Source organism: Trichechus manatus, unplaced genomic scaffold, assembly GCF_000243295.1.
Source record: "Trichechus manatus latirostris isolate Lorelei unplaced genomic scaffold, TriManLat1.0 scaffold00007, whole genome shotgun sequence".
In the NCBI taxonomy this organism is placed as follows: Eukaryota; Metazoa; Chordata; class Mammalia; order Sirenia; family Trichechidae; genus Trichechus; species Trichechus manatus.
This window is the reverse complement of record NW_004443943.1, coordinates 26,586,627-26,606,789: the sequence shown is the minus strand read 5'-3', so window position 1 is coordinate 26,606,789 and position 20,163 is coordinate 26,586,627. Positions and strand designations below refer to the sequence as shown.

Sequence of the window (20,163 nt, the reverse complement as noted above, 5' to 3'; positions counted from 1 at the left end):
CCATACTGAAGGCTGTGGTCTTTGATCTTCATCAGTAAGTGCTTCAAGTCCTCTTCACTTTCAGCAAGCAAGGTTGTGTCATCTGCATATCACAGGGTGTTAATGAGTCTTCCGCCAATAATGATGCCGAGTTCTTCTTCCTGTAGTCCAGCTTCTTAGAGTATTTGTTCAGCATGCAGATTGAATATGTATCATGAAAGGATATCAGCCCTGGTGCGCACCATTTTAATTACTAGCAATATATTAGTAAATTCTTGTAAAATTTTTAAAATACCAGTTTAGCTCAAGTCCTCATTGATTTTCCTACCCCAAATCCCAGACACCTCCCTGAGGCAAGATCTGTGATTAATTTGATATGCCCTCCTTCCAGACCTTTTTCTGTGCATTTACAGATTATATGTCTGTCTAGAAATATGTATGGATTGACACAGTTGCTGCAGCAGTGGTCTCAAACGATGGTGCAGAACGAGGCAACATTTTCATTCTCTTAGACATCAGGTCGCTATGAGCCAGAGCCTACTGGAGGGCACCTAACAACCACAAAGAAATACGTAAGCTTTCTTGCAAGTTTTCCTTTCTGTCTTTTTTCTCTGTTTCCCCCTTTCCTTCTGTTCTTTTTTTTTTTTTTTTCTTTTTTACAAAATTGGCATATTACTCTGCAACTTTCTTTTCTCTGGTTTCTTTTAAAGTGTAAATGGGTGTGAGTGGGGCTGTCAGTCCCTGTGAATACTCTGCACTATGGCCAGCCAGGGATCACCTGAGGGTCTGCTGCATTGTGCTGGCTTTAGGGTAAGGAAGGAGTCTCTTAGTGGTGCAGATGGTTTACCTGCTCAGGTGCTAACCAGCTGGTAACCGAAAGGTTGGAAATTCTAGTCTACCCAGAGGCACCTCAGAAGAAAGGCCTGGAGATCTACTTCAGAAAAGCCAGTCATTGAAAACTCTGTGGAGCGCAGTTCTACTCTGACACACATGGCTTGGCCCTGTGTCAGAATTGACTTTACAGCAACTAGTACTGGTACTTGAAGTAGAAGTCCAGGTTCCCCTGGAAAAGTCCCTGGTTAAACAGAGGGCTGGCTGCGTGAGGGCTGCACCTGGCCAGGGAGAGGGGCTGCAGAAAGAATTCCTAACGCAGACAGATAGACAAATCTTGCCTTTACAGTTTTGCCTTTGACACTCCAGTCTCATCATAGGAAATGGATTGGCCTTCAGAATTCTTTCCTGAAATAGGCATACCAAAAAATTAAAGCTTAGCAGGGGATAGGAAAAGTGAAGGTAATAATCTTGGATTAAAAACACCTGGAGTGAAATTTTGAGGGTCTTAGAACTAGGAAAGGCAAACAAACAGAAGGCGCAGGTGTTGAGCCTGAGCAGAGCCAGGCCCGCTTGTCTGCATATCAGTCCAGTAAGGGGAGAAGTCCGGCTCCATCCTTTGGAACTCGCCCTGCTAAGATAGCCTGAGTGACTCGGGACAATTCATATGTAAATATGTGAAAGCCTGGGGAAATGCCGACCCTATTCAAAGGATTTTAGGGGGTTGGGGAACATTCCAGAGCTCTGGGAAGATTCTGCTCTGGCTACTTACAGTTTGATCCACACAAATGCACACACTGGAATTTGGTGCTGCAGGTACCTCCTGGGGTTGCACTAAAGTAGGTGGGACAGTCGCCTCCTTCTCCCCATTCAAGGGCAGCTAGGGACCTGCCGGGAGTTCAAAGAGTTTCCTCACCAGAGATAGAGCTAATTTTCTGAAGCAAGGGAAGAAGTAAGAAGTGAGTGACTTTTCTGTTTAACTCTTAAGTGTGTTTGTTGCTGTTAGAGTTGTGGGAAGCTGTGGGTTAACTAAATCCCTTCCTTAGAACATTGAAAAATGAGGCTGCAGTAATGTGCTAACCCAATGGAGATGGGGTATCCTGGGAAGGTGTGGAATCGGGACTTTGGGGGGTTGGGAGGCAAACCAAAAAAAAAAAAAATTCTAATTATTTTGTCACAGGAAATTTGTGCAGTCTGTGCTCTGATCGTCTAAGAAGAAAGTGGGAGCTCATCTGCACAATGTACGGGTAGGCTGGTGCTGGGCCTCCATTTCCTCCATGTGCTTCCTCATCCCCAGATGTTATTGTTCCTGTAGAAAAGTAGAATTTTAGAGCATATGAACAGGTCATTTTCTGCTTCGCACATTTTACCTTAATCAGATACAGGAGGCGTTTTTTGGCCCATCTGGAGAAAAGGGCTAACTTTTGTTTTTACCTTATTTTCCTCAACAACTCCACAAAGTATGTGTTATTATGCCCATTTTACGGATGAGGAAATTTAGGCCCAGAGGTAAAAATGGACTTTCCTGGGGCCCAGCTAAGTAAAAAGTGGAGGGCGAGAGTCCAAAGCCGGTTTCCACTGCAGCCAGCTGATGGGTTGGTTGTCCCAGATTCTAAAACCTGAGATCAAACTGTTTTCTTACAGTATCTTTGGAATAATGGAAAAACAGTTTTATATCTTAAGTCAGTTTTGTTTGGATGGTTTTGTATTGCAGCTTTGAGTAATTCAAGCCAGATATTTTTAGTTTGACTTAATCTTTGAAAATTCTGTGTTTCGTGAAATACAGTATGAAGGTTACCTGTATCTTCTGAAACACCTAGGCTTTTGTTAAAATTAAGAATTCCTGGGTCCCACCCAAATTTGCTGAATCAGAATCTCAGAGGTGGTGCCCAGGAATTTAGTAAAAACATCCCAAGGGGATTTTTAATCACTGTGAAGTGTTTCAGTTTTTTAAAGGCTGTTGAAGAGTTTACAAATCTATCTGCAAAAACAGTTATGTTTATAGTTTAAAAGAATTGTTACCATTTCGACTTCTCTTTTAATATAAATAAAAAGCTAGTTGAGTCTCTTGCCTGGTGTCTGATTGTTGAGTGCTTGCTTCGCCTTTGTGCTTTTAGCTGTTGTAATTCGTAGAACTTTGATTTAGGGGTGGGGGGGGGATTGTTTCTAGGGAATTTTTAGGATTTGAAGCAGATGAGTCCCTGACCTTTTATTTAGTTGAGATTTCCAGCTCTGGAAGCAAAATGGTGCAGGATTAAGTGGATAGGATTTGGATTCAAATATATTTAGATTCTAATTCCAGAACTGCTTCTACAAAGATTACACACTGCAGAACCTCAGATAAGTTGGTCAGCCTCCAAAGCCTAGGTTTTCTTATCTATTAAATGGGAGTAATAATGCCTACTTCAAAGTTGTGGTGTGAGTATTAAATGAATTGAGGGGTATAATATGTAAAGTACCTGGCACATGGTAGGAACTCAGTAAATGGACTCTTTCCAAAGCATTTTTTAGTACTATTATTAAAAATGAGTTTCTGTTTTCAACTTACCACTTATGAAATGATTTTTGGGACTGAGATTCTATTGCTGAGAAGTTTCAAAACTGAAAATAAGGCCATCAAACAAATTTTACATAATGTACAATTAATGTAGAATTAATTTTAATGCCGTGATGAAATGAAGGTTATGCTTTAAATTTTGTCATTCATTCTACCAAGAAAAAAAGTTAAGAAAGAGATATTCTTTCCATTATGTCTTTTTAAACTTTTATCTTGAATAATATCAAATTTATTCTCTCTCTCTCCATATATAGTTTTTTTCCCCCGAAGTATTGAGTCGGTTGCATATATCATGTCCCTTAGTAATCTTTTATCGGAAATCCTGGTGGCATAGTGGTTAAGAGCTACAGCTGCTAACCAAAAGGTCAGCAGTTCAAATCCACCAGGCACTCCTTGGAAACCCTATGGGGCAGTTCTACTCTGTCCTGTAGGGTCTTTATGAGTCGAAATTGACTGACAGCAATGGGATTGGAATTGGGAATCTTTTATCTAATATACAGTCTATATTGCAATTTCATCAGTTGTTCCAGTAATGTCCTTTATAGCAATTTTTTTTTTCCCCTGGAGCAGGATCCAATTCAGACTCACATCGCATTTGGTTGTCATTTCTCTTTAGCTGTCTTTAATCAGGAACTGTTCCTCAGGCTTTGTCTTTCATGACATTGGCATTTTGAAGAATACAAATCCTCGATTTGGGTTTGTGTCATGGATTAAATTGTGTTCCCCAAAAATATGCATCAACATGGCTAGGCCATGATTCCCAATACTGTGTGGTTGTCCACCATTTTGTGATTTGATGTGATTATCCTATGTGTTGTAAATCCTAACCTCTATGATGTTAATGAGGCAAGACAAGAGGGAGTTATGTTAATGAGGCAGGACTCAGCCTACTGGATTAGGTTGTATTTTGAGTCAATCTCTTTTGAGATATAAAAGAGATGAGCAGAGAGGAGGGGGTGACCTCGTTACCACCAAGCAAGAATAGCCAGGAGTGCATCTCATCCTTTGGACTGGGGTCCTTGCACTGAGAAGCTTCTAGACCGGGGAAAGATTGATGACAGGGACCTTCCCCCAGAGCTGACAGAGAGAGAAAGTCTTCCCCCGAGAGCTGGCACCCTGAATTTGAACTTCTAGCCTTCTAGACTGTAAGAGAATGTCTCTTTGTTAAAGCCATCAACTTTTGGTATTTCTGTTATAGCAGCACTAGATGACCAAGACCGTTTGTCTGATGTTTCCGCAAGATTCCTTTCAGATCAGGCATTTTTGACTGGAATAATGCATAAGGGATATTGCGTCGTTTCCTGATAGAACATGTGGAAGCTCATGATATCGCTTTGCCCCTTATTGGTAATGTTAATTTTAATTACTTGGTTAAGATGTTACCCATTTTCTCCATTACATAGTTACTATTTTTTGCTTTTGTAATTAATAAATAATTTATAATAAGTAATTTAGAACTCTGTAAATGTCCTGATGATCATCAGTCCCCATTGATTGATGATTTGTGCCTGAATCATATTTTATTCTGATGGTTGCCGAGTGATGGTTTTCTAACTCCGTCATTTCTTCTTTATTTGTTGGCATTCTAATATAAGAAAGAGCTTTTACCTTCTCCTCCCTTTACTTATGTATTTATATACAGTGACACCTGTGAGAGCTGGAACTCGAAGGGTTTTCCAGGTCTTGCAAGTTTTCCGCCTTTGACGGGGTGCAGACTTACTACTTTTCTATCACTGTCTATTAGTGGGAAATGTTTGAGTTTTTCTTCTCTGACAGGTTTCCGTCTTACGCAGGTTTTGGCTTTTGCAAGTTGTGAACTCATGGGTTCTTTTTTTTTTATTGTACTTCAGGTGAAGGTTTACAGAACAAATAGTTTCTTGTTAAACAGTAGTACACATATTGTTTTATGACATTGGTTAACAACCCCATGACATGTCAACCCTCTCCCTTCTTGGCCTTTTTTTTTTTTTTTTCTTTTTGGTGAAAATATACATAGCCAAAATACACCATTTCAAAAATTTCTACATGCACACTTCTGTGACATCGACTACACTCCTCCAGTTGTGCTGCTGTTCTCACTTTAGATGAAGGTTTACAGAACAAAATAGTTTCTCATTAAACAGTACACATGTTGCCCTATGACAATGGTTAACAACCCCACTACATGTCAACACTGTCCTTACTCAACCCTGGGTTCCTTATCACCAGCTTTCCTGTCGCCTTCTGCCTTCTAGTCCTTGTCCCTGGACTACTGTGCCTCATTAGTCCCGTTTTGTTTTATGGGGCTGTCCAGTCCCCGGCTGAACAGTGAACCTTGGAAGTGACTTCACCACTGAGCTAAAAGGGTGTCTTGGGGCCATACTCTCGGGGTTTCTCCAGTCTTTTTCAGGCACGGGTTCTTATTTTACTGAATGCATTATAATCTATTGCCATGCTTATTTATTTTGATACTCAAATTGTACCAGATTTGGCCAGTGGGAGACCCTTCACGCTGGCTCCTGAGTCCTTTTGACATACTCTCCTCATTTTGTTGAAAACTTCCTCACTTTCTGTACAACATATTTCCAGCTGTACCTTCCCTGCTCCAGCCCTGGAATTTACCATTTCTTCAAAGAACCTGATTCCTTTTTAGAAGAGAGTGGTTTTTAGAAACCAGGGTCTGAGTTACATAATTTTTTAAACATTGGAATTCCTAAATAATCTTAGCGAAGGGGCAGTGGGGCAGATTTTTGGAATAAAATTTGCTGTGATGTTAACTGAACTGTACATGTGAAGATTGTTGAAGTGTCAGATGTTTTGTTAAATATATATTTACCACAATTTAAAAAATTAAAAGGAAAATAAAATCTGCTATGAAAGTCTAGCTTTCCATAAGTAGTTTGAACACTGGTTTTGCTTCTTAGATCTGGGTAGAAATATTCTTGTAATCATACTCAAACTTATTAGTATGTGTATGTACTTACAAAAATTTATATTTTTTAGAGAGTCTTAAGGAATTTCAGACAAAGCAGAGGTTGCACCACTGTCAAATTTCTTTCAATTTTTTATTAGTATTTATTGTTTATTTTAAGTCAACAAATGCTGCCTCATCTTTATTATGAAGAGCAGTAAGTCAGAATCTTGAACCAACCTTGGGAACTGAGCTTTTTAGATTTGGGGGAAAAAATAAACAACTCTTTTGTCATGTGCATCTAAATAACAGGTAATTTTAAAGCTAATGTCAAGATCAGGTAATTGTAAAACTGATGACAAGATATATATTTGTTTTCATTTTTAGAATCACGCAGTCTGGTTTGGTAGAGGTTCTTTTAATCAAAAATATTTTAAAATTTCATACTTGTAATACATTTGTATCTATCTTCTAGGACATTTTATAGTAACAAAACATGCTTGAGTCTTCATTAATGTTTTGATAGGGGAATCTAAGAATTTTTGCATATTTTGTTATACACTAGTGTTAATCTGCTGTCACATGATGGGCCCTGCAATCCCCCAAATCTCAGATGGGTAATTCCCACCTAATTCTTGTCTTCCCTTTAGTGGTCACCTTATTGTTCCCCATAGTCCTTTTTTTTTTTTTTTAAATAGATTGTTTTTTAGAGAAGTTTTAGGTTTACAGAAAAATCATGCAGATAGTACAGAGGGTTTCCATATACTCCGTCTTCCCCCACCCACAATAGTCTTTTTAATGTGCTGTGTCCATGATGTTAATTTCCAGCTTGGTATTTCTGCTGCTGAGCTCATGGAATTGGTTTTATACCTGATTAGATGAAAGCAGTTCTTGATAAAGGACAGCATTTCTTTCAGAGGGAACTTACAAGAAAGTTGTGAACTCTGATTCGTCCTCTTAAAATGAGCTAGCTACTCCTTCTTAGGACAATTTCTAGAAATGGTATTGCACAGGATCGGAGAAGTTCTCTGCCCTAAGTTCTAAGCCCTTCATCTGTTCACATTTAGAACTGATGAGTGGGATCAGTTTTCCCAGTGGTTGATATTAATGAGCCCCTGATTCCTCAAGGAATGTACTCTTTTCAGAAATGCAGACTATGGAAGAGTCCTGCTTTCACACCTGGAGCTGCTGACCAGTTCTCTTTTCCCTTCTAGAAATGACCCTCCTCTCCTCCCAGTCTTCATCACTGGTGGCCCCTTCTGTGTCTGTGTCCACTGAAAACCCAGAGCAGAGGATGCTGGAGAAGAGAACCAAGGTGGTAGAAGAACTTCTTCAGACGGAAAAAGACTACATCCGGGATCTGGAAATGTGCATTGAATGCATCATGGTACCCCTACAGCAGGCACAGGTGGGGATTATGAGAAGGTTAGCTTTGCTTTAGGAGGTGGTCCTCGAAGCATTAGGATACGAGAGCTTTCAGCACAGAGGCTTATTGGATTTTAAATAACAGCTATGACTGCTGCTGCTTACCTTTAATTCAGGCGCCCCAGCATATGTGTGTCACCATCTTAAGCCTTCAGCGTCCTGTCACGGATCATGTCCACCATTAACTTACCAGACTTGGTGCGGTTAGTCCCAGGACACTCCCTATTTCTGTGGTTCCTGAAAACTCATGAACAGTTTTAGGGAGTCTGAATTGTTGCTTTCCCGGGAAGACCACATGATAACAATGAAGTCTGGGGATAATGGCACCTGATTGTAAGCTCATTCGTTTACTCAGCAAACCTTTACTAAGGGTCTCCCATGTGCACATGCTAGGTATTTTCTAAAGGCCGGCGATTGTAAGACAAGGCTAATAGTCTCGTTATTGCTTGTTACTTGACCTTGGGTGTGTACTCTTGGGGCAGTCACTCCCAAGTTCTTCTGTAGGAAGTCAGCAGTGCCATCAGATTTTGGGTGCTGGATGGAAATTTGTAACCCAGCATAGTTATAGACCAAATTGGTTCTGCAGTCAGTTTATTAAGGTGGTGGGGAGGGGAGTGGAAAGTAGTTGGATCGAGGACAAAGGATGATACTAAAGATGATGTTAGGTATTTTTATTTTGGAGACTGCATGAGACAGTGAGTAAAGATGACCTTGAACAATTTTTGTACAATCCTTGAAGAGATGTTTCTATTATGAGTGATTATGGCATTAATTTCATCTTCATGCATCTTTATGTTCTGGTTCCCTTTTTCAGGTCCCAAACGTTGATTTGGAGGGTCTTTTTGGAAATATGCAGATGGTGATTAAGGTCTCAAAGCAATTACTGGCTGCTCTGGAAGTCAGCGATACTGTAGGTATGAACTCCTGCTGTTGTTTCAGAAGCAACTTTTTTTCAAAAAACATCATTGAGGAAGAAGATCTTTCCTGATACTGAGTATTTAGTTACTCCGTTCAGAGGTTATGTGGCTGTCTGTTGCTCCTTTTATTTCACAGCCTGCTTTGAGGTGATACAGGATGTTAGCAGTCAAAGAAGCTTTAGATGTTCTAAACCACAAAAACCAAACCTGTTGCCGTGGAGTCAATCCCGCCTCATAGGACAGAGTAGAGCTGCCCCATAGGGTTTCCAAGGCTGTAAATCTTTACAGAAGCAGGCTACCATACCACATCTTTCTCCCATGGAGTGGCTGGTGGGTTTGAACTGCCAACCTTTCTGTTGGCAGCCGAGCACTTAACCACTGCACAAATCTCCTACTCTGGTGGTTGCAGTTTGAGGTCATCAGTTTAGTGGGTCGCACCCAGTATATATATATTTTAATAAAATAAAATAGAAAATACCAGAATGTACTGCAAGTAATAAGTGTAATTACTGTTTTTTGAAACTTTATTTCAATTCTACATTTATGTGTACTGAGTCATTATTTAAAATGTATTTATTTGTGTGAGTCATTGTCAAAAATGTTTAAAAAACAATCATCTAGTTCTTTATGAATTAAGAAAACTATAGTAGTTATCCATTGCTGTGTAGCAAATTACCCCAAAACTTAGCAGCTTAAAACAACACACATTTTTCATCTCAGGTTCAGTAGGTCAGGAACTGGGAGAAGCTTGGCAGGCTGCTTCCATCTTGGGGTCTCCTGGGGTTGTAGGCAAGTAGTGGCCTGGGCTGCAGTCATCTGGGCCTTGAGGATCTGCTTCCAAGGTCACTCCCATGACTTGCAGGTCCCAGTTCCTCATCACGTCAGCTTCTCCATAGACTGGCCTCCTGACATGGCATCTGGCTTTTCCCAGAGTAAGTGACCCAGAAAAGCGCAAGACGGGAACTGCAGTATCTTTTATAACCTAATCTTGCAAATGACACACTATCACTTCGGCCATATTTTATTAGTCATGCAGGCCAATCCTGGTGCAGTGTAGGTTGGAACTACATCCTATCATTTTGCTATTTATCAGAATCATAGTTGCATCATGACTACCACAGTTCCATCCATCCCACTACATACTTGACAACATCCAGCAGAAGGAAAAAGTGACTTGTGTGTCTTTTTTAGAGTGAGCAGACCTTTTCCTGGGCTCCTCCAGCAAACTTCTCCTTATTTCTCTTTGGCTAGAACTAGGTCACCTGCATACATCTAAAATGATTACTGGAAAGGGGAATAGGATCATGATGTTGGCTTCAGACTGAGCAGTGCTTACCTGAGTCACCTGGGAGAGAAGTGGACATAGAAACCAAATCAGGGTTCTGCCCTTGGAAAGGAAGAGGGAAATGCCTGTGGGATGGTAACAGATAGTGTGATAGTGTTTCTTGAGTGTTTATTATACACCAGGCACTCTTTCAGCTGTTCCCTACAACAACCCTATGAGGTTTAGGTACTGTTGATCTTATTTTACAGATAAGGAAACTGAGATGCAGAGGGAAAGTAATTTGCCCAAGATCACATGGCTAGTAATTGATAGGACTAGCATTCAAACTGTTTGTTGTCCAAGTGTATACTGTTAACCACTATGCAGAGTACAACTATACGTCTAGCACTTCGGTGGGCACTTCATGGAATGGTAAGAGAAACTGAAGCCCGGGGTCCTTGCCCTAGTCTAACTGGAGAGGTCAGGGAGGTTTGAGAAGGGGAAGCAGTGTGTGAGGTGAAGGTGAGGCTGGGTGAGAACACTGTGCTGGATGACTTCAGTCCTGGTCATCCAGAAGGCCAGGCAGTACATTAAATGAGGAGTTAACAAAGGACAAGGTTTTGAACATTGTGATAAGGGAAGGTTCTGAGAAGTCAGAGGAGAGCAAAGTAAAGCTTTTTTGAGCCATTAGCAAAGGGCAGATTGACGTGAATTATATAAGCTTTCCTAGCAGGGTTTTGTTTGATTGTGTGAATTTAGCTCACTTTTAATATATTTTTAATTTAACTTATTTTTAATACATTCACATGGTACAAAGTTAGAAAGGTACAACAAACTATTTAATGAAAAATCTCCTACCCGTTCCGTCCCCTAGCCACCCAGTTCTTCACAACCAGTGTTACCAGTTTATGTCTCGTTCCAGAGCTAGTTTATTATACCAGCATTTGTATTTTTTTCTCTGTCCTAGTCCTGCCCCCTCATTTTTGTATCACACAAATGGTAGCATACTATTCAAATTATTCTGCACTTAGCTTTTTTCTTTCAATGATAGATCTTCCAAGGGTTTTGTATACCAGGAATAGAAATAGAAAAAGTATATAGCAGAAAGTCAGGGAAGATGGATGTTGGAGAAGGGAACATGAATTATGTAGTTGTCATTGGAGAAAGATTCTAGTATAGCCAGAACAGAATCTGGTGTGGAGGGAAGGAATGGTAGGTGTTCAAGGCTTGGATGAGTTAGAAGATGAAGAGGTTGAGAAGAGAGTAAAGGACCAGGAGACTCTAGATATGTAATAATAGGCCTAATAAAATGGTTTTTAAGTTATTTTTAACATACCCCACAGAAATAAACATTTTACATAATGACTCAGAACACACGTTTGTATATGTATGTGTGTAGGATCATACATATGTAAGTATAATTGAAACAAGTTTCATGAAACAGGGCTACCTGACATTTTCTATGCCATTTCATCCAAAAAAGTGTCGATCATGACCCGCGAAATGGATCTCATGACCCATTTATCGGTGTGACACACAGTTTGAAAGACATAATTAAGATGTAGCTCTGCTAGTTTGTGGTTGATATAGAACAGCACTGTCAGGGAGGTTGAAGAGCAGTGAATTGAGCAGTGCGCATCATCATTGTGGATAGTGCAGGTTCTAAGAAGGCTACGCAGGAATAGCATAAACCCATTACCAAACCCGTTGCTGTAGAATCGATTTCGACTCATAGTGACCCTATATAGGACAGAGTAGAACTGCTCCATAGGGTATTCTAGGCTGTAATCTTTACGGAAGCAGATTACCACATCTTTCTCCTGGCGAAGCAGCTAGTGGGTTCGAACCACTGACCTTTCAGTTAGCAGCTGAGCATTTAACCACTGCACTACCAGGACTCCTGGGAATAGCATAGGAAGGAATAATGTAAAAGAAGGCAGGCAAATGCTGTCAGTTTCTTATGTCCCCCTCATCATACTTTGAAATTAGGGTGGATATTAGACCATTTGCTCTATCTTGTTATTTAATACTTTTATAAAGAAGTAAATATGTTGTTATATCACAAATTTGCTTTTAAAATACTTTTATATAAATACTATTTTAATATAATAAATGTCCTTTGTAGTCCTGTGTATTTAATTGATACACAAAGAAAAGGTTGGACACCATTGCCATAGCTCTGTGGGGATTGTCTTGGGGATTAGAGAGCGGAGGGGTCCTTACAGGGTTCTGATCATATGCCCAGTAAGGACGGTGCTTACAAATGCCTAACTCTGTCTGACTGAAACGAGCGGAGTCTCTGTTGCAGGGACCAGGTGTCCTGTACAGCTCCAGATCCTATCTTGAAAAATAAATAAATACACAAATGACATGGTGTTTTGAATTTTGCTTTAAGTAAGTAAAACTTGAAGCTGTCACCTGGAAATTTCTTATAATTAGTTGGATATCACTTTTTCTTGTGATAGGATTTAACTGATATTAAAGTTTATATTTCTTATGTTTGGGATACTTGGTTTGGGGTTTTTAGAATTAAGTCAAAGAGGAAAAAAAATACTGAAAACACTGTATGTTTATATTTCAAAGGGCCTGTGTTTCTCGATCACCGAGATGAGCTTGAGGGAACGTACAAGGTTTACTGCCAGAATCATGATGAGGCCATTTCCCTGCTGGAAATCTACGAGAAGGATGAGAAGATCCAGAAGCACCTTCAGGACTCTTTGGCGGATCTGAAGTAGGAGCTTTGATCGCTTCACATCCATCATAGCTCGTTAGTTCTGCCTGTGAGAAGTCACCCTATATATATGTCTAGATTTCTTATGACATTGCTACGGCTGTTTTCTATATCTCTATATTTTAAACATAAGTGATATCATATTACATATCCTGTTCTGTAACTTGCCCTTTTCCCATAATACATTATAGAAATCTTACGTGGCTTAACACCTGTACTTTTATCCATTAAAACTACTTTTATCTGTACATACAAAGTATTAAGTTAGCATTTTCAGATAAGGGGCACTCAGAAAGGTAGTTTGGTTCCCCTGGTCTTAGGGAGGGAGGCTACAAGGATGTAGTAAATGTGTAAGTAGATCAAAGTGAAGTTAGGGGCTTACTAACATTTTTTGGTAGATTAGATATATCACCATACAGCAGACAACATCCAGTTACCATCAAGTCGACTTCAACTCATGGCAGCCCCAAGTGTGTCAGAGTAGAAGTCTGTTCGTAGGGTTTTCAATGGCTGATTTTTTTTCAGAAGTAAATTGCCAGGCCTTTCTTCCAAGGTGCCTCTGGGTGGCCTCAAACCTCCAACCTTTTGGTTAGCAGCCAAGCACATTAACCATTTATACATAGACGTTCATAATTTCCCTTTTATCCCATATGTTTTTTTGTCTGCCAGCTAATAGGTATACTCTGAGAAGAACGTAAAAATGAACAACAGCAGCGTCTCTAATCAACTGTCTCTTTTCTTTTCATGCTCACTGCCCTGTAGGAGCCTGTACAATGAATGGTAAGTTCCCTTGCTACTTGATGTACAAGCTCGTTTCTTCAATGGATTTTTCCTAACTCTTGAAAGACTAACTTTATTTCTTCCTTTATAGACAGAAACTTAGAAGTAGAACTGCCTTGCTATATGTTTCTCCGTAGCATTTACCACGAAATGACACTTTATATATTTGTTTATTGCCTGTCTCCTACTACCAGGGCTGGGACCGCTTTTGTCCCTGCTAAATCCCCAGCACCTAAAAGACTACTTTGTATTTATCATGTGCCCAGTAAAAATTGATTGAATGAATGAAAGTGGAAAGTAGGATGAAAGAACCATATTTCAGAAAAACAAATCCTGCCAGTAGGCACTATATTATTGACAATTGACTAAAGTCTCTCTTTTATTTTTTTTCCTTTTCTTATAGGGGATGCACAAATTATATTAACCTGGGCTCCTTCCTAATCAAACCAGTGCAGAGAGTAATGCGTTACCCACTGCTGCTAATGGAGCTGCTGAACGCCACCCCAGAATCCCACCCAGACAAAGTGCCTTTAACCAGTGCAGTCCTCGCAGTTAAGGAAATCAACGTTAACATTAACGAATACAAACGTCGGAAAGACCTGGGTAAGAGAAGCATAATTGCTGAGAAGGAGGTATGCCCTTGAGAATGTTTTCCTTTTTAGAATTAATTACCCCACTACAAGGCAGATGATAGGTAATAGGGCTGTGATGAGGAAAGAGTAGGAGAATTTGGGGGAAATGTGATATGAAAATCTAGGAGCCCTGGTGGTACTGTGGTTAAGAGCTTGGCTGCTGACCAAAAGGTCAGCAGTTCGAATCCACCAGCTGCTCCTTGGAAACCCTATGGGGCAGTTCTACTGTGTCATATAGAGTCGGTATGAGTTGGAATTAACTTGATGGCAATGGGTTTTTCTTCATTTTTTTTTTCTTATGAGTGATATGAAAAAAAAAGCAAAAACGAACAATAATAATAGAAGCACAATCATGGAATATTGGAATTAAGGCATCTGATAAAGTTGCTAGAAATAAGAGTCCCTAGAGATTAGAGAATGGTTAATTAGAAGAGTTCTGTCATTATGGGCAATTGCCTTCTCAACTCATTTAAGGCAGTCCTTCACAATCCATGCGGAGATTTGTTTTCTCTGCATTTCTAACTGGATGTCTTACTGCCTTCACTAAAGTTAGGACTTTTTGTCTTCTTTTTTAAAATTATTTATTTATTTTTGGTTGTTTAGAATATACACAGCAAAAACGTGCACAAATTCAAGTTTCTACGTGTTCAATTTAATGACATTCATTACATTCTTCAAGTTTTGCAACCATTTTCACCTTCCCTTTCTGAGTACTTCTTCCTCATTAACATAAAGTTCCTGCCCCCTAACGTTCCTATGTGTCAAGTTGCTGTTGTCACTTTGATCCCGGATAGGTAGTTCTTAAGAGAGCATAATGTTCAAGGCAGACATTTTTTACTAGTTAAGCTAGACTGTTGTTAGATGCCATGGAGTTGATTCCAACTCATAGAGATCCTGTGTACAATAGAACGAAACACTGCCCAGTCCTGTGCCATCCCCACGATCATTGCTATGTTTGAGCCCAGTGTTGCAGCCACTGTGTCAGTCCGTCTCATTGAGAGTCTTCCTCTTTTTCGGTGACCCTCTACCTTACCAAGTATGATGTGCTTCTCCAGGGACCAGTCCCTCCTATAACATGCCCAAAGTACGTGAGATGAAGCCTCGCCATCCTCACTTTCAAGGAGCGTTTTGGCTGTACTTCTTCCAAGACAGACTTGTTTCTTCTTATGACAGTCCATGGCATATTCAGTATTCTTCTCCAGCACCATAATTCAAAGGCATCAATTCTTCGACCTTCCTTATTCATTGTCCAGCTTTTGCATGTTTATGAGGCAGTTGAAAATATCATGGCTTGAGTCAGGTGCACCTTAGTCCTCAAAGTGACATCTTTGCTTTTTTAAAACCTTAAAGATGTCTTGTGCAGCAGATTTATCCAGTGCAATACGTCGTTTGATTTCTTGACTGCTGCTTCCATGGGCATTGGTTGTGGATCCAATTAAAATGAAATCCTTGACAATATCAGTATTTTCTCCATTTATCATGATGTTGCTTACTGGTCCATTTGTGAGGATTTTTGTTTTCTTTATGTTGAAGTATAATCCATACTGAAGGCTATAGACTTTGATCTTCATTCAGTAAGTGCTTCAAGTTCTCTTCACTTGCAGCAAACCAAGGTTGTATCATCTGCAAATCATAGGTTGTTGAAAGTCTTCCACCAGTCCTGATGTTGCATTCTTCTTCATATAGTCCAGCTTCTTGGATTATTTGTTCAGTGTACAGATTAAATAAATATGGTGAAAGGTTACAACCCTGACACACACCTTTTCTGATTTTAAACCACGCAGTGTCCCCTTTTTCTGTTTGAACGACTGCCTCTTGGTCTGTGTATAGTTCCTTATGAGCACAATTAAGTGTTCTGGAATTCTCATTTTTCATAGTGTTATCTGTTACGATCCACACAGCAAAATCCTTTGCATAGTCAATAGAACAAAAGTAAACATCTTTCTGGTACTCTGTGCTTTCAACCAAGGTCCATCTGGCATTAGCAATGATGTCCTTCGTTCCACGTCCTCTTTTGAATCCAGCTTGAATTTCTGGCAGTTCCCTGTTGAGGTACTGCTGTAACTGTTTTTGAATTATATTCAGCAAAATTTTACTTGTGTGTGATATTAATGATAATGTTTGCTAATTTCTGCATTCTGATCACCATGCTTTGGAATGGCCACAAATACGGATCTCTTCCAGTTGGCCAGGTAGCTATCTTGCAAATTTCTGGGCATAGACGAGTGAGTGCTTTCAACACTGCATCTGTTTGTTGAAACATCTCACTTGGTATTCTGTCAGTTCCTGAAGCCTTGTTTTTCACCAGTGCCTTCAGTGTAACTTGGACTTCTTCCTTTAGTACCATCAGTTCCTGGTCGTATGCTACCTCCTAAAATGGTTGAATGTCGACCAGATCTTTTTGGTACAGTGACTCTGTATTTCTTCCATCTTCTTTTGGTGCTTCCTGCATCATTCAATATTTTGCCCATAGAATCCTTCAGAATTACAACTCGAGGCTTGAATTTTTTCCTCGGTTCTTTCAGCTTTAGAAATGCCTAGCCTTTTCTTCCCTTTTGGTTTTCTAGTGCTTGGTTTTTGCACATTTCATTATAATACTTTACTTTGTCTTCTTGAGCTTCCGTTTGAAATCATCTGTTCAGCTCTTTTACTTCATCATTTCTTCCATTTGCTTTAGCTACTCTACGTTCAAGAGCAAGTTTCGGAGTCTTCTGACATCCATTTTGGTCTTTTCTTTCTTTCCTGTCTTTTTAATGACCTTTTGCTTTCTTTATATATGATGTCCTTGATGTCATCCCACAACTTGTCTGATCTTTGGTCATTAGTGTGCGATTTGTCAAATCTATTCTTGAGATGAACGCTAAATTCAGGTGGGATATACTCAGGGTCATACTTTGGCTCTCATGGACTTATTTTAATTTTCTTCAGCTTCAGCTTGAACTTGCATGAGCCATTGATGGTCTGCTCCACGGTTGGCCTCTGGCCTTGTTCCGACTGAGGATAGTGAGCCTGTTCGTCGTCTCTTTCCATACAGGTAGTCAATTTGATTCCTGTGTTTTCTATCCAGTGAGGTCCAGGTTTATAGTCGCTGTTTATGTTGTTGGAAAAATGTATTTGCAATGAATAAATCATTGGTCTTGCAAAATTTTGTCGTGCGATCTCCAGCATCATTTCTATCACCAAGGCCATATTTTCCAACTACAGATCATTCTTCTTTGTTTCCAACTTTCACATTCCAATCACCAGTGATTATCAATGCATCTTGATTGCATGTGTGATCGATTTCAGGCTGCAGAAGTTGGCAAAAATCTTCAATTTCCTCATCTTTGGCCTGAGAGGTTGGTGCATAACTTCGAATAATACTCATATTAACTGGCCTTCCTTGTAGGCTTATGGATGTTATCCTATCACTGTAAGTGTTGTATTTCAGGATAGATCTTGAAACGTTCTTTTTGACAATGAATGAGATGCCATTGCTCTTCCATTTATCATTCTTGGCATAGTAGACCATATGATTGTCTGATTCAGAATGGCCAATACCAGTCAATTTCAGATCAGTAATGCCTAGGATAATCAGTCTTTACATGTTCCATTTCATTTTTGGCAACTTTCAATTTTCCTTGATTCATACTTTTTATATTCCTTGTTCCAATTATTAGTGGATGTTTGCAGTTGTTTCTTCTCATTCTGAGTCACGCCACATCAGCAAATGAAGGTCCTGAAAGCTTTACTCCATCCAGGTCATTTAGGTCAACTCTACTTTGAAGAGGCAGCTCTTTCCCAGTCATATTTTGAGTGCCTCCCAACCTGAGGGGCTCATCTTCTGGCACTGTATCAGACAGTGTTCCGCTGCCATCCATAACGTTTTCACTGGCCAGTTTTTCCAGAAATAGACCGTCAAGTCCTTCTTCCTAGTCTGTCTTAGTCTGGAAGCTCCACTGAAATCTGTCCACCATAGGTAACCCTGCTGATATTTGGAATACAGGTGGCATAGCTTCCAGAATCACAGCAACACACAAGCCACCATAGACAAACTGACAGACGAGTGGTGGAAGCTAAACTATTGTTTGATTTTTAAGAAGACTTCTGGGGATATTTTTTGGTTTAAGGTTTAAAGATTATCTCATGGCGGTAGTTTCAGGGCCTCATCCAGTCTCCATGGCTGCAGATAGTGTGGATTCCATGAGAACTTGAAATTCTTATCTGCATTTCTCCCCTTTTGATGAGGATTCTTCTACACAATCTTTTATCAAAAAGTTTAGTAGTAGTAGCCAGTCACCATCCAGATTTTTCTGGTCTCATGGCAAACGAGGCAGTTGTTTATGGAACCTATTAGCCACGTGTTCCATTTTCTTCTCCTATTCCTGACTCTCCTTTGGACTTTTTGTCTTCTTTGCGAAGACCTCAATTCACCCATCTCTCTGGGCCTCATCATTCCTGCTGACAACCAATAACCTGCCTTCTCTGACACTATACAGTCAGTTGCCAAACCATCCACTCATTAAATCTCTTGTTGAACTCCTAATTTGAACACTTAATGAGTATAGCATGGTGACTGTGCTAAACTGGTTTATTGTTCATATTTTCAAAGGTCCTATAATGTAGTGTAACCTCTTTGCCTGTCCACTATTCTCCACACTTTATCTAAAATCATTTTCTCTATTGTCTACTTTAGCCATGTCACCTACATTAGTATGTAATGTTCCCTGTGGCTGTTGAAGCTCTCTGGCCATCTAGCCCCTTCTCTTGGTTTATATCTCCTAATATAATGTAATTTTCATCTTCTACAACAGCAAAGTGTGCCTTTTTGCTTCACCCTGTCCCTTGCTGCCTTTCTAGTTTTATCTCTAGACTTTTCTGCAGATTGTACCTAATGTATGACATAGTAGTTTATCAAATAACTGCTGTGTTGCATTTTACTGTGAGACATTATTGCATATGCATCTCAATTGTATATGGAACCATTTAAGATGGTCTTATAAGGTAAATATTGTTACTTTCTAGTTTGTTGAAGAGGAAAATGAGGCTCCGGAAAGTTAAGTGACTTATATAAGACCATACTTTAAGTAAGTGACAGACCCAGGCACTGAACTCAGAGAGCTCCTTGACTCCAAATCTTCCATTCTTCCCCTTACACCTCTGCAACCTTTCCTCCTTGTCTTTAACCCTTCTCCAAGCTAGCCACAGTCTCTCTTTGCTTTTCTTTAGGTATTATGTTTGTCCGTAAATGACTGTTTGTATTAATATTTTGCCTTAAGTTAAGCAGTTTAGGACTCGCTCTAGTTGGGGTTGTACAGTCTCATTGTGTAGCTTAGTAGTATGTCCGTGCTCAGGAAAGTGCTTTCTTGACTTACTCCCTAGTCCTCAAGTACCGTAAAGGCGATGACGATAGCCTTATGGAGAAAATTTCCAAACTGAACATCCACTCCATCATCAAGAAATCTAACCGAGTTAGCAGCCACCTGAAGCACCTCACTGGCTTTGCTCCTCAGGTGAGATCCTTGTACTTGAAGGTTTGGCACGCCTTTCACAGCTGTTCAGGGCTCCCAGGGCAGCCTGCATGGTGCATATTGGCACACTTCCCTTCTTACCTCCTCTGGTGTTCGCTAGCTGGTGGATCCAGGACCCTGCAGCTACTATTAATGTGAACCCACCTACCCAACCCGCCATTCCTCCATTGGCGAGCTGCTTAGTGTGTCTGGAGGCAAACTAGGAGGCCACATCAGCCAACATAGACTAATTCCTGCGTACTAGACACTCATAGGAGCTTATAATCTTTTTGGCCAGACAAAATATAAATTGTAGGCATGTTAAGAGACCATCTGGTTCAACACCATGTTGATACAAATAAGGAAACTTAATGTCTAAGAGATTGAGTGAGTTGAAGAGCAGTTAAATTATAGTGCTGATAGTAGACTTGGAAGTCTCCAGACTTCATTCTGCTATACCATGTGTACCTGATACAATTCGTGGAAAATACAAGCTAGAAAATAATCAGTTGCTAAATTTTGCGGTTTGTTCCCTAAATGGTGTAATACTTAAAGGCAGGAGCTCAGTGAGGCAGGAGCTCAGTGAGATGAGCCTCATGTTGGCATGAGATTTAAGCCAAGCCTTAAATGAAGGGGGCAGGTTTAGTGCAGTGAGAAGGGAGGGCAAC

At 40.0% G+C, this 20,163-nt stretch overlaps 1 protein-coding gene across 2 annotated transcripts in view; it reads left to right on the top strand.

Annotated features, from left to right (window-relative positions):
• The window catches only part of DNMBP (dynamin binding protein), a 120,068-nt gene that overhangs the window by 85,690 nt on the left and 14,215 nt on the right, over window positions 1-20,163 (top strand). For both annotated transcript variants that reach the window (XM_004370025.2, XM_023740788.1), the window contains 6 exons: window positions 7,472-7,665; window positions 8,497-8,596; window positions 12,447-12,594; window positions 13,357-13,374; window positions 13,778-13,977; window positions 19,368-19,498. In XM_004370025.2, the coding sequence (XP_004370082.1) occupies window positions 7,472-7,665; window positions 8,497-8,596; window positions 12,447-12,594; window positions 13,357-13,374; window positions 13,778-13,977; window positions 19,368-19,498 (791 nt within the window). The remainder of the gene's footprint in view (window positions 1-7,471; window positions 7,666-8,496; window positions 8,597-12,446; window positions 12,595-13,356; window positions 13,375-13,777; window positions 13,978-19,367; window positions 19,499-20,163) is intronic.